The sequence below is a fragment of the Ailuropoda melanoleuca genome, chromosome 12 (assembly GCF_002007445.2).
Source record: "Ailuropoda melanoleuca isolate Jingjing chromosome 12, ASM200744v2, whole genome shotgun sequence".
Classification (NCBI taxonomy): domain Eukaryota; kingdom Metazoa; phylum Chordata; class Mammalia; order Carnivora; family Ursidae; genus Ailuropoda; species Ailuropoda melanoleuca.
In genome coordinates, this window is record NC_048229.1 from 62,882,452 (window position 1) to 62,908,634 (window position 26,183).

Genomic DNA, 26,183 nt, shown 5'->3' on the forward strand with positions numbered 1-26,183 from the left:
CCTCTATGAAGCTTGAAGACTTCTGAATTAGTTAAATAAAAGTTAGTCCAATTCAGTGGATACAAAATTTATCTAAGAGACAAGAAAATACGCTGGATAACTCAAAAACCCCACTGTACTGTACCCGCAGCTTAGAACTCCACATACTTCAAAATATGGCTTCAAGATGTTTCTTCTTTAATAGAATTTCTGTTAACTTTTAGTGAGACAGGTATACAATTTTTTGCTACACGGTAGACAGGCCATATGACTAGCAGACAATTCAATTTTTATCTCCAGTGAGATGATTTATCATAAAGAAAGTCACCAAAAATTGTAAGCAGTCTGGATTCGTGTTTATTGAAGCCAGTAATTAGAGACATCTTCTTTTCCAGCACTAGAAAGCAAGATTCCACATGACTGCATAACTGCATCCGGTTAGAGCCACACCCCTGGACTAAGGCTGGTGGGGGAATAATCTGCAGTCCTAATTTTAAGTTAGAAATACCAATAAACTTAGTATAGAGACGACAGCAAACTTCCACTTACAGCATCAACATCGTTAAGGTCATGATGTACAGAGCAGTCACTTTCAACTTTGTTAAACTAATAAAACACGAAAACGTCTTCAGTTTAAATAGTGATTTTTAAAATGCCAATCAAAAAAAAAAGTGCAAACAAAATTAAATAATTCTAGCAGCATACCCGTTGCATTTTTAGGAAAGACCAATTCATGGCCCTTATCGTGGCCACATCTTCAAGGTTGGGCTTATTTCTTTGATTTTTCCATTTTAAAGACAGACAGCAGATGTAACCACTATAATATATATAAATAGTCATAAAATTGTCTTTAACAGTCTACCATACAAGTGTATTCTGCAAATAAAATCAATTTTACTTTAAAAAGTAAAGGCTGTTTACTGTTCGGCCTTTGGTTCCACTGCTTGAAAACCCCAAAATAACAAAAAATATCTCCCCTCTTCCCACCCGCCCCCAAAAAGAACCCTACAGCTCCCCAAAGTTGGTAGACTTTGGCAACCACTGTGCACATGACATTACACGCACCAGTGTCTTCTGCTACCAAGAGCATCCACTTGTCATGAGAAACTAAAAGTGATCTCCAAGAAACCTTCCCTCACAAGACAGGTGTCTTAGCATTTCATCAGTTTTAGTACATTTTATATTGACACAAAAGTGCTTATCAGTTTAAATGATAAAAAAATTTTTTAACGTAAAATTTTGCAGTAAAATTTGAAATCACACTGTATCCCCTGTAGGCATGTGCCTTTCCAGTAATTCTTGTTTCTGAGGTCATTATTTTGTCCCCACCCCCACCCCAGCTGCTATAGAGAGAGGGATTAAGTGACCCCACCATCAGTGTGGCCACAGCTGTTGGGCACCTATTGGTCACTACACCACAGCTATCCTTATACAGTCAGTTACTGTCATTATCTGGACAATCGAGTAACTGGAAGCCACAACACATTTAAAAACAAAAACTGAATTTAAAAAGGGGTGAAAAAGTGTATTTTTAACAATTAAAACTGGCACAAGGAACATGTTTTTGTTTGTCGGAAAGGCAACTAAATACTCAGCTTTCTCCTTAACAGTGTTCAGACCTTTACAAAAAAGCAATTCAAGACAGTCTTAGAGTCTTGTCTTGTTATGTAACACAGGATATTAAGTTATGCCCAGTACTAGGTTAGTGGTCAGTCAAATGTGGTATGTAAAAGTAATGACATTAGGGAAGTTATGCTCAGACACAGTACAACAAACTTCATATAAAAAAAGTAAACTCCACATAAGTGAACTGTGGTTTTTTTTTCCCTTGGTTTGACAACAAATGTTTTATACATTAAATTAGTGGTAGTGTTTGCATTCAAATGTTCTATGTCATGTATAAAATTAAAAGTGCCATTTCAAATCCACAGAAGTCATTTCCAGAATGGTGGTATGACATGACAATGTGTATGAATTTGCCCTAAAGGGAAATACTGAAACTCTTATTTCCATAAGAAAAAAAAAAACCAAAACGCTACCTTTTATGAAAAACACAAACAAGAGAAATGTATCATTTCCATTTTCAATATAAAACATTCACACTTATTTGTCCACTGATCAGACCAAGAGAGCTAGGACAAGACCCTTTTGCATCAATGGAACTCTGTGAAGGTTTCCACAGACCGTAAGGCAGGGATTGGTGCAAGCCAATTCATCAGAGTGCAATTACATTACAAACCTCCCTCAAACTTTCTGTAGCACATTGCATTATGGTAAAATGAGAGGTTGGTTACCCATTCTCTATTAGTAGGCCAGCCTGTGGTAGTATAAAAAAAATTTTTTTAAATTTAAAAAACAAAGCAGGAGCTATTACAAAACAATTCAAAGTAAACTAATTGTAACTGCTGACTTTCAACACACCCCACAGTGACTGTCTGCCCCGATGGACATCCGTGGAGCCCAGCACGTCCCACAAGGACATGGCCTGTGCCACACATGTGATTCTGAGGCAGCTGCCATCTTCCCCACCCCTGTGTCAGCTCCACCTGACTCAGGCACCCCCACATTCTACATATCTGTCATAAGTTAAAGATGCATTCAGAACAAGTCTAATTCCCATTTTCTTACTGTTTAGTTTGGAAATGCTTTTGATTTTAAATCTTAAAAATGATTATTTGACTTTCTACTGACCGCACAGTATTTACTCACACTGCTCATCTCCGCCTTCCTCATCTCCTTCGACATTCAGCTTCCCCACCATCACTTCTCTCATTCCTCCTTTCAGTCTTTATCTTTCCTGGACTTGCTACTTAATCTGCTTCCCAAGAACAAGTGAATTTGCTAACACGCAACTGGTCAGACTAATCACCCTCTGATCAATGATTACCTGGTCTCATGTACTCCACCCTGAGAGAAAGCAGGCCCTCTTTCTCTCATCTACCTTACCTTCCACAAGAAGCCCACTTGCTTCCCACGAGAGAGCCGCATGCCTGAGAGTCCAAGGGTTATCCTTAACAAAGGGGTCTGACACGTAACCTTCCTAAATGTGCATTTCATACTTGGACGAGTCAATGAAGTATTTTTTAAGTTCATTTCCCCTGCCCCAAAAAACTGATAGCATGTGCCATATCAGAAAAATCCTTGTCTTAGCAGATCAATATACATAGTTATTTGGTCATTTTACATATGCACTTTTTGAGGAGGATCAGGCTTCATTTTCTGTTGAAGAGTTTGTTACCATGGAGTCTGGCTTTCGAGTCATTCTATCCAGTTCTTCCTGAACATTTGTCAACACAGTCTTTTGTCCTTAAAAAAAAAAAAAAAAAGGCAGAAGTGATGGGAAAAATTATTTTTCTGAAAGGAACATTTAATATTACACTGACTTCTGTAATCAGTGATATCAACCTCAATAAGAATGAAAGCAAGTCTTTTTTCATCGCAATGATTTTAAGAAGATACCCCAATTCAACCCTTCTTAATCCCAAACATCACAGGTCTGTGTTCCCCTGAATACATAACTGCCCCCTGTGTGGGCATGCCTTTGTGCCAAATATAAGGGCCTTTCTGAAAACATTCTCACCACCCAACTCCAACCCCATGCACTGTCATCACTGCCTTCTTAGAGGTGGTATGTGAGTTAATGGTATACCGCAATCTACTTTCTGTGCCTCAGACAGGTGTTTAGGTTTTGTTTTTAATTACAACACTCTAACTCACATGGGTAGTCTAGAAACACTATGTTTCAAGAAGAATTTAAGACTAAGGCCAAACATTTCAATACTGCACAAAGTCAGTGCTCATATTCTTTTGTTATCAAATGCTAACTGAGGTCTAGAAATGACCCTTATCTCCTATCAGGGGATACCAGCCCGGGGCCACCAGACCCGACTGAGAGTCTCCAAGAACTCAGGAGCCCCTGATGGCCTGGCTGACCTAAGGATGGAGCGATCTCCTGAGGACCTCCTTCCATCTAAAAACACCGATTAGGGAAAATACTGTATTAACATTCCTTACAGTCAATGGAAAAGTAAAAGCAAAACCCTTTTTAAAATGGCCTCAAGCTTGGGGTGCCTGGGTGGCTCAGTTGGTTAAGCATCTGCCTTCGGCTCGGGTCATGATCTCAGGGTCCTGGGACTGAGCCCCACAACAGGCTCCCTACTCAGCAGGGAGCCTGCTTCTCCCTCTTCCTCTGCCCCTCCCCCATGCTCATGTGTGCGTGCACGCGTTCTCTCTCTCAAATAAATAAAATCTTTTAAAAAAATAACTGATTTCTTAAAAAAATAAAATGGCCTCAAGCTTCCTGGCCTCAAGGAACCTGGCTCTTTTGTTTCAAAGGCCTCCAAGACAGACTCGCCCTACTGCCCACATGGAAGGACAGGAGGGTGGGCTGCCATAGACAGGAGTGTGTGTGACAAGTGGGGAGCTTCATAGAAGAGGAAAGGATGACCCTCCAGTGAGACAGGGAAGGTTCACAGACTCCAGCTCAAGACAAGACTAGGGACAGTGAACAAAAATCTTTATAAAGCCTCACAGAAAATTAAACATAATAAATAAAATGTCAATGTTACACTCTAGACCATGACCTCCCATGAATAGTTCCGACACCAGGGCCACATGTACAGTTAAAAATATACCTCAATTCACCCAAAAGTCAGTTCCTGAGAATCCAATGTTACATAAATCCCACCTTAAATGTGCCAAGGAAACCTGCATGCTAATAAGGTAATCCTATCGTAAAGTGTACTGCTCGGTATAAGGCAGGAATGTGCTACTTGCTTGGCTGTTCAGAACACAGAGGATCTGCACGTCAGGTGAAGGCAGATGCTCCTGTCCTTCCCCCCACCTCCAGTACTGCTCAACCACAAGGATCAGAGGTCTCCAAGCGTCCTTCAGTACCTGACTTCTTGGCTGTGCTCTGCACACCACCAGCACCAGGACTTCCGGGAGAACCTGTTTTTTTACTCAGCAGGCTGTTGAAGAAGCTGGCCAACACACCTTCACTTGCTGCATTATCTAAGGAAACATTAAGAAAAGTAGCGTCACACCACTGCACAGAGGACTCACCACCACCACAAAAGTAGTTTTCAGCCCGGAATTATCCTTTTGTGGCTATCATCTTTCCCAGACAATGAGCACTTCATTTACTATGATTTCTTATATACGGCCACTGCCAAGGATAACTACGTGTTAGCATGATTAAGTAAGTGCAAACCTGTTTACATTTTCCATCTGTTTGGGGACATAATATAACTCATGCTCCCCAACATCCCCCTGTCCACAAAACAGTGTTTTTCAAAGATTCATAAGCCCTTAACACTCCGAAGATGCTGTGAAAAGCTCTCATTATGAATAAAAGATTGTTATCACACATGCAAGGACTAAATAACATTTTGTTTTGAGAGTTTTACTGTAGCCAACATCTTTGGGTATTACTAAGTTACTGGGATAAGGGCTATTTAAACTATTAAGTAACTGAGCTTGACAAGAGAAGTGAAGGGGGAAGAAAATCCCACAATTCATAAATGGTAATCATATAAAAATGAGAAACAAAACCAAGGACTCAAAATACACACTTCATTGTATTTTACTTTATTTATTTTTAAAAGTAGCCTCCACACCCAATGTGGGGCTCGAACTCATGACCCCAAGATCAATAGTCACATGCTCTACCAACTGAGCCAGCGAGGTACCTCTCAAAGAACACATTTTTTAAAATTTATCATTTATTTATTTAAGATAATTTATTTTTAAAAAATAAATTTAAATAAAATTTTATTTGAGAGAGCGCACACGTGCATGCACAAGCAGGGGGAGCAGTAGGCAGAGGGAGAGGGAGAAGCAGGCTCCCCGCTGAGCAGGGAGTCTGATGTAGGCTTGATCCCAGGACCCTGAGAAGGCAGGGGTGAGCCAAAGGCAGACACTCAACCGACTGAGCCATCCAGACACCCTAAGATTTTTTATTTTTAAGTAATTTCCACACCCAACATGGGACTCAAACTCACAACCCTGAGATCAAGAGTCGCATGCTCCACCTACTGAGCCAGACAGGCGCCTCTCAAAATACAGATTTTAAAGTGACTTCTTGGGATGCCTGGGTGGCTCAGTCATTTAGGTGTCTGCCTTTGGCTCAGATCATGATCCCAGGGTCCTGCTGAGCGGGGAGTCTACTTTTCTTTCCCTCTCCCCCCCGCCCCGTCCCTCTCCCCTGCTCATGCTCTGTCTCTCTCTCTCTCAAGTAAATAAATAAAATCTTAAAAAAAAAGTGACTTACATTGTATTGCTCTCTGAAGGAACCTGCACAGCCTAACTGGGGTCTTACACAGAGCTAGATGCAAAGGCCACTGATTCCAACAAAGGGACAGGCCTTAGTCCCTGCCCAACCATGAGCCCCCTCCCTTTGAGCAAGGGAAGGGGGAAAGCAGCCCCTTCTTGGGGGGAAGAGCAGCCCAGCTGCCATGAGTCTCCACCTTCCAAACCCAGCCACCCAGGCCCTTCAGGGCTCAGGCCTAAGACTAAACACTCTCCACAGAGACAGGATACGTACTTTTGATGTTTGGGTCCGGCTTCTTTACTGATGTGCCTGGGGAGGCACTAGGCACACTGGCTGGCCCTCCCCGGCCCTGAGTTCTTGGAGAGCCAGAGGGTCCTCTCGCAGGGGATTCCTAAGTCCAAAATCAGCCCAAGTTATACACAGGCATAAAAATAACAGGAAATACATATTCCAAAAATGAAGACATTCTCTGCAGGACATTTTTCACAGTCTAGGGAGAAGGGTGAAGGACTGGGAGTTTGCTCTAGCTCAGTCTCTTTCTAGACCTTAGTTTCTCCTTAGAGAGGAGGTATCAAGATAAGAAAGCCTGCTCACTCTATTTCCCAGAGCTATATTCCTTCCTGCATTTCCTGAGTCCCTATTGTGTTCCTGGCCCTGGGCCTTCAGGGAAACCAAATTTCCTTGAAAATACAAAAACTCATACAAGTATAAACTCTTAGAAATAATGCCGTAAAGTCTGATGACACCTACAACACTGGGCCTTGACCCCCTGTTTAGTTTAAGTTACTCACAGAGGCTCTCGTGGGCGTGGCTGGCTGCTTGGCAAGGAGTGACTGCAAAGAGACGGACACAGTGGCTATTAACCAAGGCCTGAAGAGTGTACTGAAGGTCTGTAGAAACACTTACTTCCCAGTGTTCCACTAGAGGGCGCCATTAACAACAACAAAGTCACAGATTTTATATTATGCTTGCAAAAAATTTAAATTCAGCAATTTGGTATATGGTGAAAAAAATAATCCAAGTAACCAGTTTTGGAGCTAAGGAAGCAAGGAGAGCACAGAAGGGAGGACCGGCTGACAAAAGAACCATCAACACCCCAGCCTGCTGAGCTGCCTGCACCATGAGGCCGACCCGTGACATGGGTAGGAGACATGTCTAAGTCATAGCAAAACAGAAAGGTGAGAGTGGGTTTGCATTCCCAACTGTCAGCCTGGGGAAGTTACTCTCCCCACCTACAAAACGGATACGACAGCTCACCCGCCTTCATGCACAGGGCTGTGTAGGGCTATGTAAAATAATGGAAGTGAGGTCACGGCACTTGGTAAACTGTCAACACAGGAGGTATTATGCCAGGAAACCTAATTTCCAGAGAGAAAGGTTACTTAAAATGATACTAAACGTCTCATTGCTGAGAAGCTGCAAGCAGGCAGGGGATCACCTGAGGCAGATGGTATAACCCCTACTCTGTACCAATGCTAGAAATGGGAGGGAACAAGGAGACCTGGTTACAACCCCTTTAACGCTCTGATGCCCTCAACCTCACCCCAGGGGACTGGCATTTCATGCATGAGAAGGCCTCTGCTCTGGCCTCACTGGTTCTTCTTCTTCTTCTTCTTACCTGTTGCTTCATTAGGAACACCTGCTCATCCTCCGCTGCCAACTCTTTGTCATGGACCAGCTGTGAAGTGAGTGACATACTCATTTGTGGTCACAGGGCAAAAACACCCAAACTAGTTTCAAAATTCTTGATGAAAGAATCTTGGGCTTGGGTCTCAATACGGGCCTGGGGAGAATCCCTGCTGCAACTGCACAATTATGTTTTTTCTAGCCTGGAACCAACTCTGTTCCAAGACTAGCCTTGGCATGTGGCCAACTGACATTTTCAAGTCTGGCTGGTTCTAACACTTCCCAGATCAGGCCTGCAGATCAGAGAAGCGGGGATCTCCCAATAGTTATCCAGAGGCGGTGGTGGCACTCTCAGGACTTAGTGGGAAACTTTAGCCCAACTCCACGTGGGCACTCCATCACTCATGCCCCACCACCTGGAGCCATTTACTTAATACTAGACTTGAGCTGACCTTTTTTTTTCTTTTAAAGTCCCTTGGATTACTTTTTTTCTTCCCCTGAAAGTGGTTCAATATGTAAAATGTATTTCTTTACAAATTTCTTCTCTCATAAAAAACAAACCCCCAACAAAACACAAAATCTACAACTCAAAGCAAGGGACTTGGGTACCTTTCTCACAGGTGGTTTCACAATAAAATCTTCATATACATCTTCTGCCTTCACAGTTGTGAAATTTTCATGTAAAATTGCTATTTTCTTTTCATTGTCCCAACCTGCAGGTCTAAAAGCAAGGAAATAGGGATTACTTTAGAGCATATTCAGAGTTAGAGAGGGCTCCTAGGTGACAGCCTTTCCCACAAGATCTGGTCTGTAGTTGCTGGGGCTGGCTTGTAACTTGTGGCAGACAAGTCAAAATTTAGCGGTGGCATAACCCTCCAGCTTGACATCGCAGGTCCTGCTCCAGACTGAGCTCATGGGGAATAAGATCTAAGGAACCAGAATGAGATCTTACTAACTACACATGCTGACCCACAGAAGTGTTCAGAGCTTTCACACAACTCCACCCAGAAAAGCAAGGACACGATGGGGCCTTATTCTGACAGAGTGGAAGATGCAAAGAATAACACAGAGAACAGAGCTCAGGATGAGGCTGTTTGTCTTTGGCTTCAGTGTAGAGGAACTCTGAGAACTCTTCTGAAAAGTTTTCTTATGGCCTGCTTTATTAATGTTACCGGCGTGGGAAGATGTGGAGCAAAGGAGGGCACCACAACCTACACTCGCCTGAGCCCCAAACCAAAGGAACACAAGGAGTCCTTGAGGCTCCTACATGGATGCTGCCCTTGATTGATACCACTAAGCAAGATGGCACCCAGGTTCCATTAAGTTAAGCTGCAGTAGCCTACCTTCCCACCGGACTCTCCTACGAGGGCAACTGTAAAATGCCCTACACAACATACTTTTGAACTCTACGAACTTTAAAAAATGGCAAATGATTGTTCTCACAGGCCTCCCTTTCCCCACATAAGCCCTGCTTTACAGCTTTAGGACCCAAATGACGTTCTCAGCCAGGGTACTCCATCTGAATGGTTTTGCTGACTTCACCAGCTCCCAAAGAGCTAAACTACCAACAGGATCAAAGATGCAAAGGGACAGGGTGTGATCAAGATACCACCAGGACCCAGGCAGCCTTCAGAAGCTGTGAGATGCTTCTTCTCTCCAGAACAGGAAAATCCCCAACGCATCTTCCTCGGCTTCCTATTCCTCAGGATCCCAAGCGATGTGGGCACTCACATACCACTCACTGAGCTTGTGTCCTTGGTGCTTGCCTGATTGCTCTGGACAACAATTCTCTAAAAATCCATCCAAGCCTCTAGCTTTGCCATCTGTGAGTAGCCCGAATGAGGCTCTCCCTGAATGTTCAGGAAGCAACCTTACTTAGTCTCCAGAGCTCTTGGGTTTCACAGCTTCAGCCTTCTCAGAAACTGTCCCTCCATTCCTTCTGGCCTGCTTAGCACACACACATTCAGCGTTCCAGCACCACCCCCTCTGCCCTCCATGCCATACTGCCTCCACTACAATATTACTGCCCAACCCCTGCCCTCCAGTGCTGTGTGCAGGGACCACACCTTGTTTATTTCTGCATCCTTAGCATAGAACCTGGGCACATAGGAAGTGCTCAGTAGTTGCTAAAGGAATTCTAATTCCAAGCTGAGAGAATATCTAAGCCTACGAACAGTGATCTCCTAGCACAAGTCCTCTCAGAGGCCACACGGCTTCAACATTCATTCATGATCACACAAACTGGAGCAAACAGGTATCTAAATTTCTGCCCAAGACCATCAGCTCCACTAGCTCTCAAAATATGAAATGCCAAAAACACAGTAAGTATTCAGTATAGCTAAAGCCCATGCTGATAAGTACACCAATGAAGGTGCCTGCAATCTTCCCCTCCAATGGGCAGAGAAATCAAATGCTTCAAAAAAGATATCAGAATCCCCAAAGCCCAATTCCCTACACTTCAACTCCCTCCTCCAGCCAGTATTCCATCAGAGCTGACAGTAAGTGGGAAAAATGGCGGGCTTAAGTTTTGGCACCTTGCTCTCAAAGAAGAAAGGCAGCACCCCCGACCTCACTCCACCTACTCCCCTTAGACTAAAGGCAGAATGGCAACTAATCTGGAGAGGAGCTGGGTGTATCTATCCCCTGTGAGGTCCAGCTCAAGTGCTTTGCCCCAAGGCGGCAGAAAGCTGGCTGTGTATGACAGAGACAGAAGGCACCTTACTTGGAAGGATAAAATGTGAAGAGCAAATGTACCATAAAAAGAAGCATTTGAAAAAAAACAAAAACAAAAACATTTGAAATAACCTATAAGGAACTCACATAAAAACTGCATCCTTTTCCACAACTAAGGCAGGTGTGATAAAGTGGAAGCCATAAGTTTTATGAACAATGTACTTATACAACAAGTCAAGGTTTTTCTCCTCCTTCACTGATGTGTAAATCAAGGCTGCTCCATCTAATCAATCTGCTTAAGGAAAACAAATTCACTGCAGAAGGAGATAAAAGCAAACACATACAAGCATAACCCTCAAAGTACTATTCACAGGTGAATCAGTTTTTGATCAATACACTCATTATCAATAGAAAGTGTTAAAACTTTTAAAACTAAAACGGTAATCATAACAGATGAACCATATCAAAAGCATAAAGCCTGTCAATGCTGGCAGATCATGCACCTCATTTTTTAACATGTAGACTGCTACCTTTTGACCCATCAGGTTGGTTCCTAAGCAGTCAAGTTACTGGCTCTGAGGTTAGCCCAGAAAACACCCTCAGCATATCCAAGGTACACAGATTCATTACTAGACAAATGTTCACACAGGATCCAGTTTAACATTAAGCCCATCTTTTATAAGAGATGGGTACCTAACATGTATCAGCACCCTCCACTGAGGTGGACAAGATAAAAGGCCCAGAGGAAGTGGCAGGAACCTATCCCTAACCCCCATATCCCAGGGTATGGGACCACAGCACCAACTGCTATTGTATTTTTACAGAAATAAGACTCAAAAGACTATTGACACAGTATCTCTTGCATGGACAGCACAAAACCAACGTATGGGAAAAACTCTGTGGCATCTAAAATAATCTTGTGTTGGGTAATTAACTTTTTCTGCAAAAACGTAAAGTTTAAGAGAACTTCCAAGATACAATAAAAGTAGTTTGGTAATGAGACTATCCATATCAGCTTTCTTCTTAATATGAAAACCTTATCAAAGGTACAGCATTAAAAATACAAAGTGATGAAAGACAGACACAAATTATTAAGTCTCATATTCCAATACTGTAAAACAAAAAACTAGTAAAAAGATGTATACAATTTCTCCATGGCAGAAGACTGTTCTGGATTCAGGAAGTACTTTAGCTTTTTGAAAATGCCCCATCTGGAGAGAAGCCTGGATTAGCACTGTGCTCTGGGGAGCCTGTGCTCTTATGCCCTGACACAGCATTCCAAGGATACACTGGAGACAGAACCTCCGTAGGTGTGACTGGATGAAGTCAAAGTGCTCGTCCCTGTAATCATGCTCCTTCTCCAGGACACTCACTGCATCACACTGCAGGGAAGACAGAAAGAGAAAGGAGTCATCTTTTTGCTTCTCTCCCTGCTGAGGATGGGCACAGCACCTTCTTTAGAAATGAAGTATCATCGTTCCAAAGAAGAAAGCCGTAGCCATAATTACACAGGAGTCAAAAACAACTGGAGATTTTTCTTTCACCCTGGGCCACAGTTTCCAGAGCTGTAAAGTGGGGACAGAACAGTCTGACCACCTCACAACTGTTCTAAGAACCATACATAGTCACATCAGAAAGCAGGCCGGTGGGACATGGCTGTGCACTGCACACTCCACAGGACTTCTGTCTCACAGAATATAATGTGAACGGTACTCTGTGGTTGAGAAGAAAGTGCTTTTGAAACCCAAAATGTTGTGTGTGTTTTAAGTCCATTTATTTTTTTAAGTAATCTCTACACACAACGTGGGGCTCAAACTCAACGACCTGAGATCAAGAGTCCTACGCTCTTCCGACTGAGCCAGCCAGGCACCCAAAAACCCAAAATGTTTTTAAAGCTACTTTTTTCCTTTTGCAAGAGAAACATCTTATATCTCCCTGACTGAACTTAATTTTCATTCCCACATCATCATACTATAGGGTACTGAGTGTTGTGTTCCTTTCTGAAAGTCATCACAAATCCAACAGATTTTAAGAGGCCAAAACCCTAGAGAATTCTGCTCTTCTACATTATTTTTTACCATCAGCTTAGGCTAGATCAACTGGTTCACAGAGCCTTAAGAAAACTGCTTTTAGCTCTACATTTGAATCACTCAATAAAGTTGACAGTGCTTCATGGAGAGATTAACTCAAACTATGAACAAACTGAGTGATGTCATGTTTCCAGCAGCAACATTAAATGACAATATTCTCCAGCCTGACGTATTCAATGTACCCTAATGAATCCCAAATTCGTACAACTCTTCCACAGGAAGACACACAAGTAAAGCCTCTTAGTTTCTTTCACATGGTGATTGTACACTGGCCAAACCCAGCCAGATTTACAATTCCCTGGCACATACCTTTGTGCACACCACCAACACTGGGATTCCCAGGTTATGAGTCAGCATATTGTCACCAAGGGGCAAGGCAACATTTTCTTCATCAGGACCTGCAGTCAAAGGTCCTCTTCTCTGTGGGGAACCTTGACAACCTTCTTCAGGCTCAACATAGTCTTGAAAATCTTTCACAACTACAGGTGAAAAAAGGAAAAGAAAATCACACACAAATAAAAAATGCACATGCCAGTTTCAGAAAACCAAAAAAGGCAGTAATAAGCACAAAACGTAAAGAGTTATGACAAACTTCCAAACTCTGCTCTACTGCAATATTAGGGATTTAAAGGTAGTGATGCAAAAAAATGCCAATTCTGATGCTTCCAGTCTGAGCACTAGAACTTCCAAGCAGCAAAGACATACCCCTGGACATCTTTTAACTATATCCAACTCTTAAAAAGGTTTTGATTTTTTTTTTCAAGATTTTATTTTTAAGTAATCTCTATACCCAATGTGGGGCTTGAACCCACAACTCCGAGATCAAGAGTTGCAGGCTCTGGGGCGCCTGGGTGGCACAGCGGTTAAGCATCTGCCTTTTAAAAAAAAAAAAAAAAAAAGAGTTGCAGGCTCTACCAACCGAACCAGCCAGGCCCCTTAAACAGGTTTTAAACACTTCTGGGGCGCCTGGGTGGCACAGAGGTTAAGCGTCTGCCTTCGGCTCAGGGCGTGATCCCGGCATTATGGGATCGAGACCCACATCAGGCTCCTCTGCTATGAGCCTGCTTCTTCCTTTCCCACTCCCCCTGCTTGTGTTACCTCTCTCGCTGGCTGTCTCTATCTCTGTTGAATAAATAAATAATATCTTTAAAGAAAAAAAAAACTTCTAAGATTTTAATTCTATTATGAAAAAAGCCACATTTCTTATATATCTAATATTTTTAAAAAATGAGACTAGTAAAACCATCTGAATTCCACAAGAACATGCTGTTTCTATACAGCTAACATATGTCTGCACTAAGGAGCGAGGCTGGGCTTGGCCAGCCCATCCACATCTCTTCATCATCCTCACTCTTGTGGACTCAGTCTCATTTTTAGGAGATCCTGAGTCACTGTGCAGTGCTGACGACCTGTTCCTGCCTAACACACGAAGGAGTCAGCAGTATAATGTCCACTTCTTGGCGCACACAGTCACTACTTCAGGCCAAGAGTGCAATCCCACGGGAGGGCCTTCAAGCTGAGAATGGTCCATGGTCCTGGTTAAGCTAAGTGAACACAAAGCTCACGGACCCATACCTTTTCATGGATACTTCAAGGCTTACTTATCAGGCCAGAAAACAAGGATATGATAATTAAAGCTACTTTGAGCTACAGCAGCAAACATGCAGCTCTATACCCTTCTACATCCAATAGGACAAAAGGACCAAAATGCATTTTAGCCTCATCCACAACATGCTCATTAAGAAAATGCAAATAAATGGATTAAAGAGAACCAAGAGAATGGTGCTACATACTCCTCTTCATCCACAGAACAGGTTTCAAACATTTTTTTTAAGAGAAGCAGGGGCAAGGGGCAAAGGGAGAGGGAAAGAATCTTTTTTTTTTTTTTTTTTAACATTTTAGTTCTTTGTCAGAAAGAGAGAACACATGCATGAGCACAAGCAGAGGGAGTGGCAGGCAGAGGGGGAAGCAGGCTCCCTGCTGGGACTCAATCCCAGGAACCTGGGATCATCCCTTCCCTCAGCCAAAGGCAGAGGCTTACCCGACTGAGCCACCCAGGTGTCCCACAATTTCTCTTTATTAAGCTCATTCATATAATTTCGTTGTCAATATAAACACTCAAGAGACCTTTACTGCATTTAAAAAACAACAACAAAAAGAGAAGGGTTTTCTGATGAACTTAGCATGGCTGTTGAAGGATTTTGAAGAAATCAAAGGTTCTCAAATGTTCTCCTTGAAAGCATTTTAACAAATCTTCAAATCAATGGAAAATACAATGGCTTAAGTCTGGTTAATACCTATCACTGCCCAACACCACATGAGGCACTCAACCAGGAATTCCAAAATAATGAGCATGGCAGAGCCCATAGCAAGTTATAGGTGAGCTAAGTGGCTATGGGAAGTGAGGGTGGGGCAGCTCCAACGGTGACCTCCAGGAAACTCCATCACCCAGTGCACTGCATGAACTGCTGTATTCTACATATGCCAGGATGTAAAAATAGTTGGGAAGCCCGGGGTTAGACTAGTCACTCTCTAAAGGAATGACTTAATTATGGCTATCCAGCAACCGTAGGAAACACATGTGTTTTTAATAACTCAGCATTTTAGAAAATAAGGTGGAAGGCAGAGTAAGTGTTCATAACATATAGGTTGGTGAAAAAGGAGGATAAAAACATAAAGAACATGTAATTCAGATAAAAAAATAAAAGGAAAAAAGCATTTCCCTTAGGGTGCACACATACCACAGTATTAACAATTTCTTTCCAATGGTGGAATGGACAATATTTCCTAGTCCACCCCAGGGGCCCCCTTTAGCATCTCATGGGAGTGGGTAGGGGAAGGAGATCAGAGTGCTCTACCCTAGCTGCTGCCTCTCTCTCTCTCATCTTTTCCCTCCTACCTCACTGATCATCCACTGGTTCCAGTCCTGAAAAGATCCCACAGACAGCACCTCATTTTTTTTCTCTATTTGATAAGCAAGGGAAGTCCCAGACATAAAGCAGGGAAGACTAACCTACACAAGCACCACCTTCTAGCAGCAAGGTGTTGCTCTGGCCTCCCCCGTCACTGCCAGCCACACAGCTGCCACAGATTCAGGAGCCCTGGGGAAATAAATCCTGAAAGAGCGGCGTGCCATGGAGCAGCATTCCAAACTCAGCAGACTGGAGACTGGTGTTGGACTGGAAGTAGGCTGGGTGACAGCCCTTCACTCATTTAATATAATACCTAGAGTCCAACTGATGGGCCAAGTGGGAGTCTCATGAGCAAGAAGATGACTGACTGCTTTATGAAAATGTAACCTAAAGCCAGCACTAACAAAGTCACGCCTTCAATATGCAACACAAAGGCACGACTACCATCCAAACATCTCAGAGGAAGGGCAGTGAAAACAAGAGAGGCCTTCAGAAGGTTAACCAGAGTCATGAGGCATGGATGTGGTTCCAGCAATCGCTAGTTCCCCTCCTGTGTCCTCTCTTCTCTTCCTCCTTGTAAGCAAATCCAACCCTGATACACAGAACACGCGGCCATACAGAACTACATTTCCCAGCCTCCTTAGGAAGACAATAGGCACGCTGCCTTCAGTCCCTCTTTCCTCTTCTTCCATGGGCTGTCTGGAACACGGATGTGAGGACTACAGCTCTAGTTGTCCAGAGGAAGAGAACCACATCCTAAAGATGACAAAACAATAAGAAGAAGGAACCAGGGTCTTTGACCTGCCTTCCCAGAGCTGCTTTTCAGGCTGGAATTGCCTACCTCTGGATTTCATTTACAGGACAGAGAAATCAACTTCAGTCTTGTTTAAACCACTGTTATTTTGGGTTTTGTGTCACAAGCAGCTGAATCTAATCCTAAGTGACAGACATCAATGACTAAGCACAAAATAAATTCAATAGTTCACGGGAACACAAAGTTCCAGGAGTAGGTATCTTGTCTGCTGTGTGCATCTCCGATGCCTAGAACAGACCCAGTATAAGAGAGACACTTTCCCTATGTGGGAAAGAACAATATCCTTGGCTTGATCTTTTTTTTGTTTTAAAAATCTTCACAAGGTTGTAACACTAAGAAAACAGATTCAGAGACTGAAATTTCCAAGGCATTAACCCATTAATCTGGGTAAGATGCTAAATGGGCAGTGAAAGACAAACCGCTCTTCAGCCTCAGAACTATTCTAAGAAGTTGTCTTTAAGGTCTCTATTCCAGGGGAAAAAGAGGCATTATCTAGAAATGTCAGTGGTTGAAGATAGACGAGCTGAGCTGCATAACAACCACGGTTAGCACACATGAAGGTGAGCCAGGAAACGAACATGCATGAGGCAAACCAAAGAATTAGACGTTAAACTCCCCGTTTTATCTAATGTGGGACAGGAGCAAGAGGAATTTATGAAAGGAAGACACACAACAAGAGTTCTGATTTAGAAAGCACATCAAAATTTCTGAACCCGTCTGCCAGTAAGTGTGAAGATCCCGTGTGCCATGCCCTAGAAGCCCTTATTAATTCACTAAAGGGAATGATGTCATCCTGTGGCAAAAAGCCAGGCTGAGCCCAGCCTGCCCTGGCCAAGACTGCTGCTGCTGCACACGGCCACAGCCCCAACCCCTGCCCCTCCCATTTCCCTGGCAAGTGGACAGAAGCTGATGTAAGTGCACAGAAGCAAGGGAAAGGAAAAATAAGCTTCTGAATCACAATAAGGAAAAACAAAACAAAACAAACTTTAATTTGAAAGTTCTCTGTTGTCAAAAGGACTTGGGTGTCCTTAGTCTCAAAATAGCCTTTCATTTTAATAACAAAAAAAAAAATGACCTTCCTATTTGTAACTAAAATCATACTTGCTGGATTCCAAAATGAACTAATAAGATAGAAGCTGAAAGATTTGTCTTTTGTAGGGCTTCCTTTAAACCTGTCAATAAAAGAGTCCAAGGGGCCTCAATGGAATCCCAGGTTAATGGACTTAAGCTGCAGATCCCCCAGTAAGTCTCCACAACCACTGATGCTAACTCAGCAGCCAAGGTTAACACAAAAGTGAAAAGACCCACAGAACTGATCCAAATTTGAAGGATGAGGAAAGAACCCTTATTTTAAAAGAGAACCAACGAAGATAATAAGGAATATGGATTCATTTACTTTCTCAACTGTGATGCTTGAGAGAAACACTGCTTTAGATACTTTTTGACTACTGGATTTACAAGAGAAACTCTGAAATAAATGGTGCAAAAAAACCCACATATTCTGTAAGGGAAGCTCTGTAACCTTTTGACACTGTGAAAAGGAACGTGGCTTGAACCATCCAAAGACACTAGTGAATTTTCCAATTAAGAAAATCCTACTTTAGGGGCACCTGGGGGGCTCAGTTGTTAAGCCTCTGCCTTTGGCTCAGGGCGTGATCCCGGCGTTCTGGGATCAAGCCCCACATCAGGCTCCTCCACTAGGAGCCTGCTTCTTCCTCTCCCGCTCCCCCTGCTTGTGTTCCCTTTCTCGCTGGCTGTCTCTGTCAAAAAAATAAATAAAATCTTTAAAAAAAAAAAGAAAANCTAGTGAATTTTCCAATTAAGAAAATCCTACTTTAGGGGCACCTGGGGGGCTCAGTTGTTAAGCCTCTGCCTTTGGCTCAGGGCGTGATCCCGGCGTTCTGGGATCAAGCCCCACATCAGGCTCCTCCACTAGGAGCCTGCTTCTTCCTCTCCCGCTCCCCCTGCTTGTGTTCCCTTTCTCGCTGGCTGTCTCTGTCAAAAAAATAAATAAAATCTTTAAAAAAAAAAGAAAATCCTATTCTACTTACACTTCCGTTCCAGCTCCCTCATTTCTTCTGGTGGAATTTTCATTTTATCAATGTGCTCACGTAAAACACTAGCCCATTTCTGTAGAGATTCCATCACGGTCCAAGGTCTAGACATGTCTGCAACAAAAATGACCAGGGTCTCCGGCAAGGATTCAGCAGAAACTGCAAACTTCAGCAAGCCTTTGTGGTATAGGTCTCCATCCAGAATCCACACATTGCAGCGTGTGTGATCTAAAAGAAGTAGTAAAGCTAAGTTACTATCTGACAATAACCATCAGCACAGCTGAAAAAAAGCCACATCAAGAAGAACTTGAGGAGGGGCGCCTGGGAGGCTCAGTTGTTAAGTGTCCGCCTTTGGCTCGGCATGATCCCAGGGTCCTGGGATTGAGCCCCACATCAGGCTCCATGCTCTGCTGGGAGCCTGCTTCTTCCTCTCCCACTCCCCCTGCTTGTGTTCCCTCTCTCGCTGGCTGTCTCTCTCTCTCTCTGTTCAATCAATCAATCAATACATAAATAAATAAAATCTTAAAAAAAAAAAAAACACAAACTTGAGGAGTGCCTGGGTGGCTCAGTTGGTTAAGCATCTGCCCTCGGCTCAGGTCATGATCTCGGGGTCCTGAGATCCAGCCCTGCATCAGTGTGTCAGGCTCCCTGCTTAGTGGGGTCTACTGTTTCCTCTCTCTCTACCCTCCCCCCATTTCGCCACTCTTGTGTGCTGTCGAATAAATAAATAAAATCTTAAAAAAAAAAAAAAAACCTGAAGGTGACAACCATAGAATTCCAGACAAAACACAAAAAGAAATCCTCTTCGGGAAAGAGCTCAAGTGCTCAGTGAGAAGTAACCCTTGATCAAGGTGTCTAGTGAACTTTCTACACTTTAGAAATTTTTAATTACCATAATATATTATATCCACATTTAAAGAGATTCAGCAATGTCTGAGGAATAAAAAGGACATTTTAACTTTCAATAAGAATCAAAAGATACATACATATAAAAGCTAAAATGTTCACTGGTCAACTGCACCATAGTCTACCTAATCCATTCTCCTCAGATATCAGCAATCTGTGGGGCAGCAAGCTGTGCCGCAGAGCCTGCAGTTGAACAAGCTCTTCTTCTCAGGCACACTAAGCAGGGAGTTCATACACTACAAAGGCTGCCAAAGAGACAGGACCTTTGCGCTTAAATGCCAAGATAAAATCATTACATATGCAAATTGAGGCACGGATTATTGGATGCCTGGTGATATTAAGGAATTAGTTATTTTTGGTATAAAAAGAACAAAGTTATGTTTTTAAAAATCCTTATCTTTTAGGGGCTCCTGGGTGGCTCAATCAGTTAAGCATCTGCCTTCGGCTCGGGTCATGATCCCAGAGTCCCTGCTCTTGCTCTCACACACTCTCAACTGAATAAAAAAATCTTTAAAAAAAATCCTTATCTCGGGGCGCCTGGGTGGCACAGTCGTTAAGCGTCTGCCTTTGGCTCAGGGCGTGACCCCAGTGTTCTGGGATCGAGCCCCACATCAGGCTCCTGTGTGAGGAGCCTGCTTCTTCCTCTCCCACTCCCCCTGCTTGTGTTCCCTCTCTCGCTGGCTGTCTCTGTCAAATAAATAAAGCAAAATCTTTAAAAAAAAAAAATCCTTATCTTTTAAACATACATATGGAAGTATTTGCAAATGAAATGACATAACGTCTGAAATTTGCTTCAACATAATCCATGTGGAGTGAAAGGAGGAGCAAGTGAGACTACAGTTGAAATAAAACTGCTGAAGAACTGTTTAAGGTAACTGTTTAAGACAAATTAACACATACATTGGGGTTCATGATCCTAAGTCTATGTTGTACCTATTTTTAAAGGTTTTCCATAATAAAAAGTTAAACACACACAAATGTGCAACTATTGACATTTAATGAAGCACATAGTTCCAAAATCATACCTGGATGATCAAACCACAGAAGATAATTCTCCGCAATGATAACCTGTTTTTAAAAGTTTTTAGGTATCATTTTTGACAAATATTTTTCTTACAAAAGTGCCTTGAAGGAGAACTCCTACAATCAAAAGTATCATTTCATTAACTTCTTTCCCAACAAATTCCAAAATACACTCTAAAAACCTATCTTCCATTAGTTATCATTTTTTGTGTAATCGATTCATTAAATTACATGCTGTTAAAAATTTTATATTCACGACTTTATTTCAACAGTCTAATAAGGTATCTACATTTAACTAAACTTTCAAAATTCTAATAGATTTTAGACAGTGGTTTTGGTTTGGGTTCTGTGGATGTCTTCAAAGATACTGCTCTGTACCTGAAGCCCAATGATTTTAATGCCTTCCCCTCAGCAGGCATGGCTCCTTTCTTTGGCTTCTCTTCCCACTGCCCACTACACATAATCACCCATGTGCATGGAGATCATACACACCACATGTGACGTTAAACAGATGCCCACAACCCTGGAACAGTGGTTCTTTGAGGTGTCGTGCCCCACCACAAACCAGGGACAAGCCAGGGACCATTTTTTCTACCTGTGTGATTGCAAAATATATCATATGTAATCCACTCATATCACACAACAAAAAAGACTATTGCTGAAAAGATGTATAACTAACCACTTACTTGTAAGGGCAACTTCTCCATCAAAAAAAGACCTGCAAGTAGGTGGCCTAAAAATGCAGAGACCAGGAAATTTTTAAGGCAATCTTAAGGAAGCTGAAATAAATGTTAATATGTTCTTCAACTCAAAGGCAAGGGAGTATGGTTAATACGATGCTTTGGCATGATATATGCTTATGCCATGTTGATGTAAGCAAATTCACAGAATATCTACACCAGGTTTTGTACTTTCAGACGGGTACAAGAGCTACCACTGTGTCACATGCCACCTCTCATTCCATCAACCTACAAAATAGGTATTGTTACCCAATTCAACAAATACGGAAACTGAGTTGTGAAGGGCTTAAGTCAGTCACAACTAGTGATTATGGAAGTAAGACTCTGAGCCAGTTCTGGTGGCTCTAAAAGCCAAGTGCTTTCCACAATAACCACGCTGCCCAACAAAAACAGGATGCAAAAGACTCAGATAACATGAAGCCCTCCAAGCCTGGCCCAGTGGCCCCTTAGTCCCAGACTTACCCACACTGATGCTGGTGGGCCCAGCTGGGCATCTGAATGCCTGTCTTCCTTACCCAAGAAGAGCCCTCAGCACCAGGCCTACCTCTTGCCTTTCTTTTATAACGTCCAGGCAATGTTCCGCATGGCAAAGGAAGCAAGTCTCTGGGGTTCTAAAATGATCATTCAGTTAACATTAACATAATGCATGTCTCCAAGGTTTAGTAAGAGACCCTTATCCATGACCTCTATTAAATAACTCTTGGAGATCAAAGATTATATTGCTAGAAAGGACATGGGTCCATCTTCTTCACTTTAGCAATAAGGAAATGGGGAACCAGAGGCGGTGGGATTTGCTCCCTTATATAATCACCCTTATAATGTGATCCTTACTGTTTAAATGGGTAAAGGCTTGGGGCGCCTGGGTGGCACAGCGGTTAAGCGTCTGCCTTCGGCTCAGGGCGTGATCCCGATGTTATGGGATCGAGCCCCGCATCAGGCTCTTCTGCTATGAGCCTGCTTCTTCCTCTCCCACTCCCCCTGCTTGTGTTCCCTCTCTCGCTGGCTATCTCTATCTCTGTCAAATAAATAAATAAAATCTTAAAAAAAAATAAAAATAAAAATAAATGGGTAAAGGCAAATATAAAGTAATCTAACACAGATATTTCACCCTTAGGCTACACAGATAACCTTCTTACAAATGAAAAGATCAAGGCACCAAAGATTATTTGTTTTAGAGCCATTCATAAAACTTAAAAGTTTATAAAAGAGGCATCACTGAGTAGTGGTAACCAAAAACGACAACTCCAATCCAACTTATAATTATACCTACAAGAAAGAACTTTTAAGTAATATCTAATCTTTATAAGAGTGCTTATCATGTACTTTTAATATTCCCATCTACTCTCCAGGCAGAAACTATAACTATCCATATTCTAGAAATAAGGAATTAAGAGAGAACATCATCACCTCCAAGCCTCTATTTCCTCCACTGAAAGAAACACAGGAAATTGGCATTTCTACAACGTCACAAAAAGACTCAGAAAACACTACTGTGAATATCTATTAAGCTGTTATTCTCTGAATCATACCAATTTCAGATTCTCCACTAGGATGTGGCAGAATAACAATGTGCCCAAATCAATCTGCCAAGGATTTCTCTCATACAAAGTGTTTATGTATTTATTTTTTCCACAGCTTTTAAGAACATCTTTCTTACTACCTTTATGGGCATTTGCAACTTTACCATCAATATCTCCTTTTAACTGGGGGCTACCCAAAGCAATAGCTAACAGTCCCAATTCCTCAATTTTATTAACATACTCTAAAAAGGAAAAGTGGGTAGGGGTGCCTAGCTGGCTCAGTCAAAAGAACATGTAACTCTTGATCTTAGGGCCATGAACTTAAGCCCCGTGATGGATGTAGAGATTACCTGAATAAATAAACTTAAAAAAAAAGTGGGTAAAGTCCTGCAAAGACATACACTTCATCTGTTCCCCTGTGACTAACTCTCTTAGAACTAAACAGAAAATTGAGAATGCCTAGACACACTGCAGGTGCCACAACCATGGAGTCTGAGACATGCATATACCCCTCACCATGGATCAACGTTTCACTTACCATCTCGGTCCTCATCATGGACGCTGAGGTAGAGATACTCTAGGCCTCTTCCTTTTTTGCCATGCTCAGCTCCTTGAAGTTTAGTCATGAGGGTTGTTTTCCCAGAGCCATCCTCACCTACAAACGATATACGTAAGAAGGCAAAGCGTGCCATACATCCTAGGCAAGGACGGGGAGTCTTGACACTTACACAAGTTTCAACTAAAAATTTCACGCAGAGCCTGCTGCTGAGGTCTCACCTGCATTCATCATAAACAAAGCAAGCTTTGTGTAAGAGTGGTTGGGGGGATGGTGATAAAGGTAGCAAATTCCAAGCTCTAAAATGATATTCTACTGCAGTCATCCTTACTTCACAAGGGAAGGAATAATGCAGGTCCACAGGCCCTACCTACAATTTATAAGACATGCATTTAGAGAAGTGAAAGTAAAAAGTGGAGTCAGTTTCTCACAAAATAAACTTTTACTACAAGAAAAGCAAGAAATCTTCAAAATATAATTAACCTTAAAGCCCAGAAACTTTGAACTACAAAAGGTCTGATCCTGTCTCATAATCATGAAGAACAGAAGCTACTATTCACTTTTGATGTTAGTACCTCTCTTTTATAGGCATCCTGAAGGCTAGGAAACTGATGAAAATAATTACGGACCTGAGCAAAACTCTAAAGCACAGACTCAGTAATTATCAAGCGCCTCCTCATCCCCCACCAAATAACCGCCCCCACCCCCGAAAAAGAAACCTTAAACATTAACACAAACCACCACCCAGATACATTACTAGGCAGCCCTGGGACTTAATAATATGGAATTACAGGACATGAGAATTGAGAGGCATTCCACAGATCGAAGGCCTCCTCTCCATCCCCAATGCCACTACTGCATTCAGACACTCCACATCCCATCTGGGCCATGGTGAACACTTGTCAGCCTGACTTCAATACCTGCTCATTTTTACCACCTGCAACTCTGCTGCCAGATTCCCTTTCTAAAATACAGATCTGGTGACCTTAATGCCCCACTTCATGAAGATCTCTAAAGGTCCTCTATTACCTTCTGTAGTGATCATCTCCTAAAGACTATAAACTTTCCTCAAAAACACTGGGAAGACGACCCTAACAGCTATTGCAGGAGGATCAGGGGATGGAGGGGGAAAAAAAGACCCTTGAGGTTAAGGGGTCTCCAGGAAAAAGCATCAACTCTTCAGTCTTTCACAATCTGCCCCAACTTACTTCATCCATCACCTTCCATGAGGAGCTTCTGGCAGTTTCTAAACCCCCACATCCTCCTATCACCTCTATGTTCCTGCAAACACTAACCCTCTGTGCCCCTGCATGTTAACAGCCTTCAAAACACCTGACCCCAAAATTTCCCTCCCACAAAACATCAAGCAATGTGATGCTCCCACAATAATCTTGCCATGCAAGCATGGTGTAGCACAATTACCAACATATCAGTCTCTCATTAGCCTGAGATTCTTCTGCAATGTCTGAAGGATGTCTGTGCTGTCTCTGTGCCCAGCCTACAGGAACGACTCAACAAATGGGTTCTCTGGATGAATGAACCTGATCAAACTCCCTCACTTGTAGAAGGAACTGAGACCAGACACACTAAGAGACCTGACACAGGTAACCCAGCAGTGAGGGCTGGAATAATGGAGGAAAAGTCCCTAGTGAGGACTCCAAGACCTAATGTCCTTTGCAGAGTCTCTCCGACTGTGCACTCCTAATGAAGATGAAGGAATGGGCCCGGTGTCATCTCTAAACCTGACCCCAAGTCATCTCGTTCCCCCATCTCCTTCACCTAACCTTCTCATATTCTCACCACCCCCCTCAACCGCAATTTGGTGAACTTCTAAGCTACGAGCGCAGAGAATCACGGACATTTAAAACAAGGTTGATGTTGCGGCCAAATGACTAAGGAATGTGCCGACAACTCCATGCCAGCATCACTGGACTCTCCAAAAGAGATATCCCAACCTCAGGCACGGTGGACTTGGCCACTCTCCGGCTGTCCAGCCAGGATCTCCAGCCCTCCTGGGCGAGGCAGGCTGCGGGCAGGCGGCAAGGAGAGAGAAGCTGGGACCTGTGAGAGGAGCGCCCGTCTCGCCCACCCCGGCTCCCCGGGCAACGCCCCGCCTCCGGCGCTCACCGAAGACCAGGATGTTCTTGCCGGACGGCAGCTTGGACCTGGCGCGGGTGGACACCTCGCTCAGGATCGAGGACCTGTGGGGGCAACAGCGAAGCGGTCAGCCCCGGGGCTAGTCTGGACCCGACCAGACCTACGCTGCCCGCGACAGCCCGTAACACCGCCCGACGGTCCAGCCCAGTCCGGCCGGTTCCCCCCCGGCCGCGCCCTCCCCGGCCCAGACGACTCAGCCCGGGCGCCTCGCCGTCTTACCAAAGGCTCTGGCCCTCTTCCTCCTCACTGGTTAGGTCGCCGGCGGCCGCTACGGCGGGCCCGTTGGGGCCCAGCAGCAGCTTCTTCTCCACCCCGACCGGCGCCATCTTGCCAACTGCAGCCACAAAGAGGGCCCTCCCCCGGGCCCGCCGAGGACCCGCGTGGACCCTGGCCGGGTCGCCCGCCGCCCGCCGCTCCACACCTCACGCCGCCCGCCCTTCAGAGTCCACGCCGCCCACCGTGCTCCGCCGGGCCCACGATGTCCGCGAGCTCCCACAAGGTCATGAGGCCGCCGCGGTGGTGGAAGGTGGGCGGCGGTCAGGCGGCCGCCGGGGCAGCCATGCGCAGAGAGGCGACGGCGGCTGGAGGGGGAGCCGCCCGGACGGAGGGCACGCGGGCGACCTCTGCCGGCCATCGGGCGCAGCGGCACCTGGCCTGGGGTCCTCGCCCAGCTGTGTGCTCGCGGTGCGCCGTCTGGGGCCAAGAAGCCAGGGGGGTTGACCCGAGAAGTTCAGGCTTTGGAGTGAGACTAATGCCCGACAGCGCCATTTATCTGGCGCTTACCTGTGCCACAGTCACACATTATCTCACTGAATCGTATCTAACCCTTTCACAGACGAGGAACCTGAAGCTTGGAAAGTTT

The 26,183-nt window shown here is 43.8% G+C and overlaps 1 protein-coding gene across 2 annotated transcripts; it reads right to left on the bottom strand.

Annotated features, from left to right (window-relative positions):
• Window positions 1–154: 154 nt before the first annotated feature.
• On the bottom strand, window positions 155–25,793 carry DYNC1LI2 (dynein cytoplasmic 1 light intermediate chain 2). 2 transcript variants are annotated; one of them, XM_034672848.1, is made up of 13 exons: window positions 25,541–25,793; window positions 25,292–25,365; window positions 23,147–23,263; window positions 18,417–18,647; window positions 12,949–13,118; window positions 11,838–11,931; window positions 10,697–10,832; window positions 8,486–8,597; window positions 7,869–7,928; window positions 7,042–7,083; window positions 6,524–6,641; window positions 4,876–4,992; window positions 155–3,285 (listed from the first exon to the last, which is right to left on the bottom strand). In XM_034672848.1, exons 1-13 carry the CDS (start codon window positions 25,645–25,647, stop codon window positions 3,185–3,187), a joined length of 1,479 nt encoding a protein of 492 aa, XP_034528739.1. In that variant the 5' UTR covers window positions 25,648–25,793; the 3' UTR covers window positions 155–3,184. The 2 variants fall into 2 exon arrangements, with proteins under 2 accessions (XP_034528739.1, XP_034528740.1); XM_034672849.1 differs by lacking the exons at window positions 23,147–23,263; window positions 25,292–25,365; window positions 25,541–25,793 and adding exons at window positions 20,351–20,393; window positions 21,035–21,624.
• Between the last annotated feature and the right edge of the window lie 390 nt (window positions 25,794–26,183).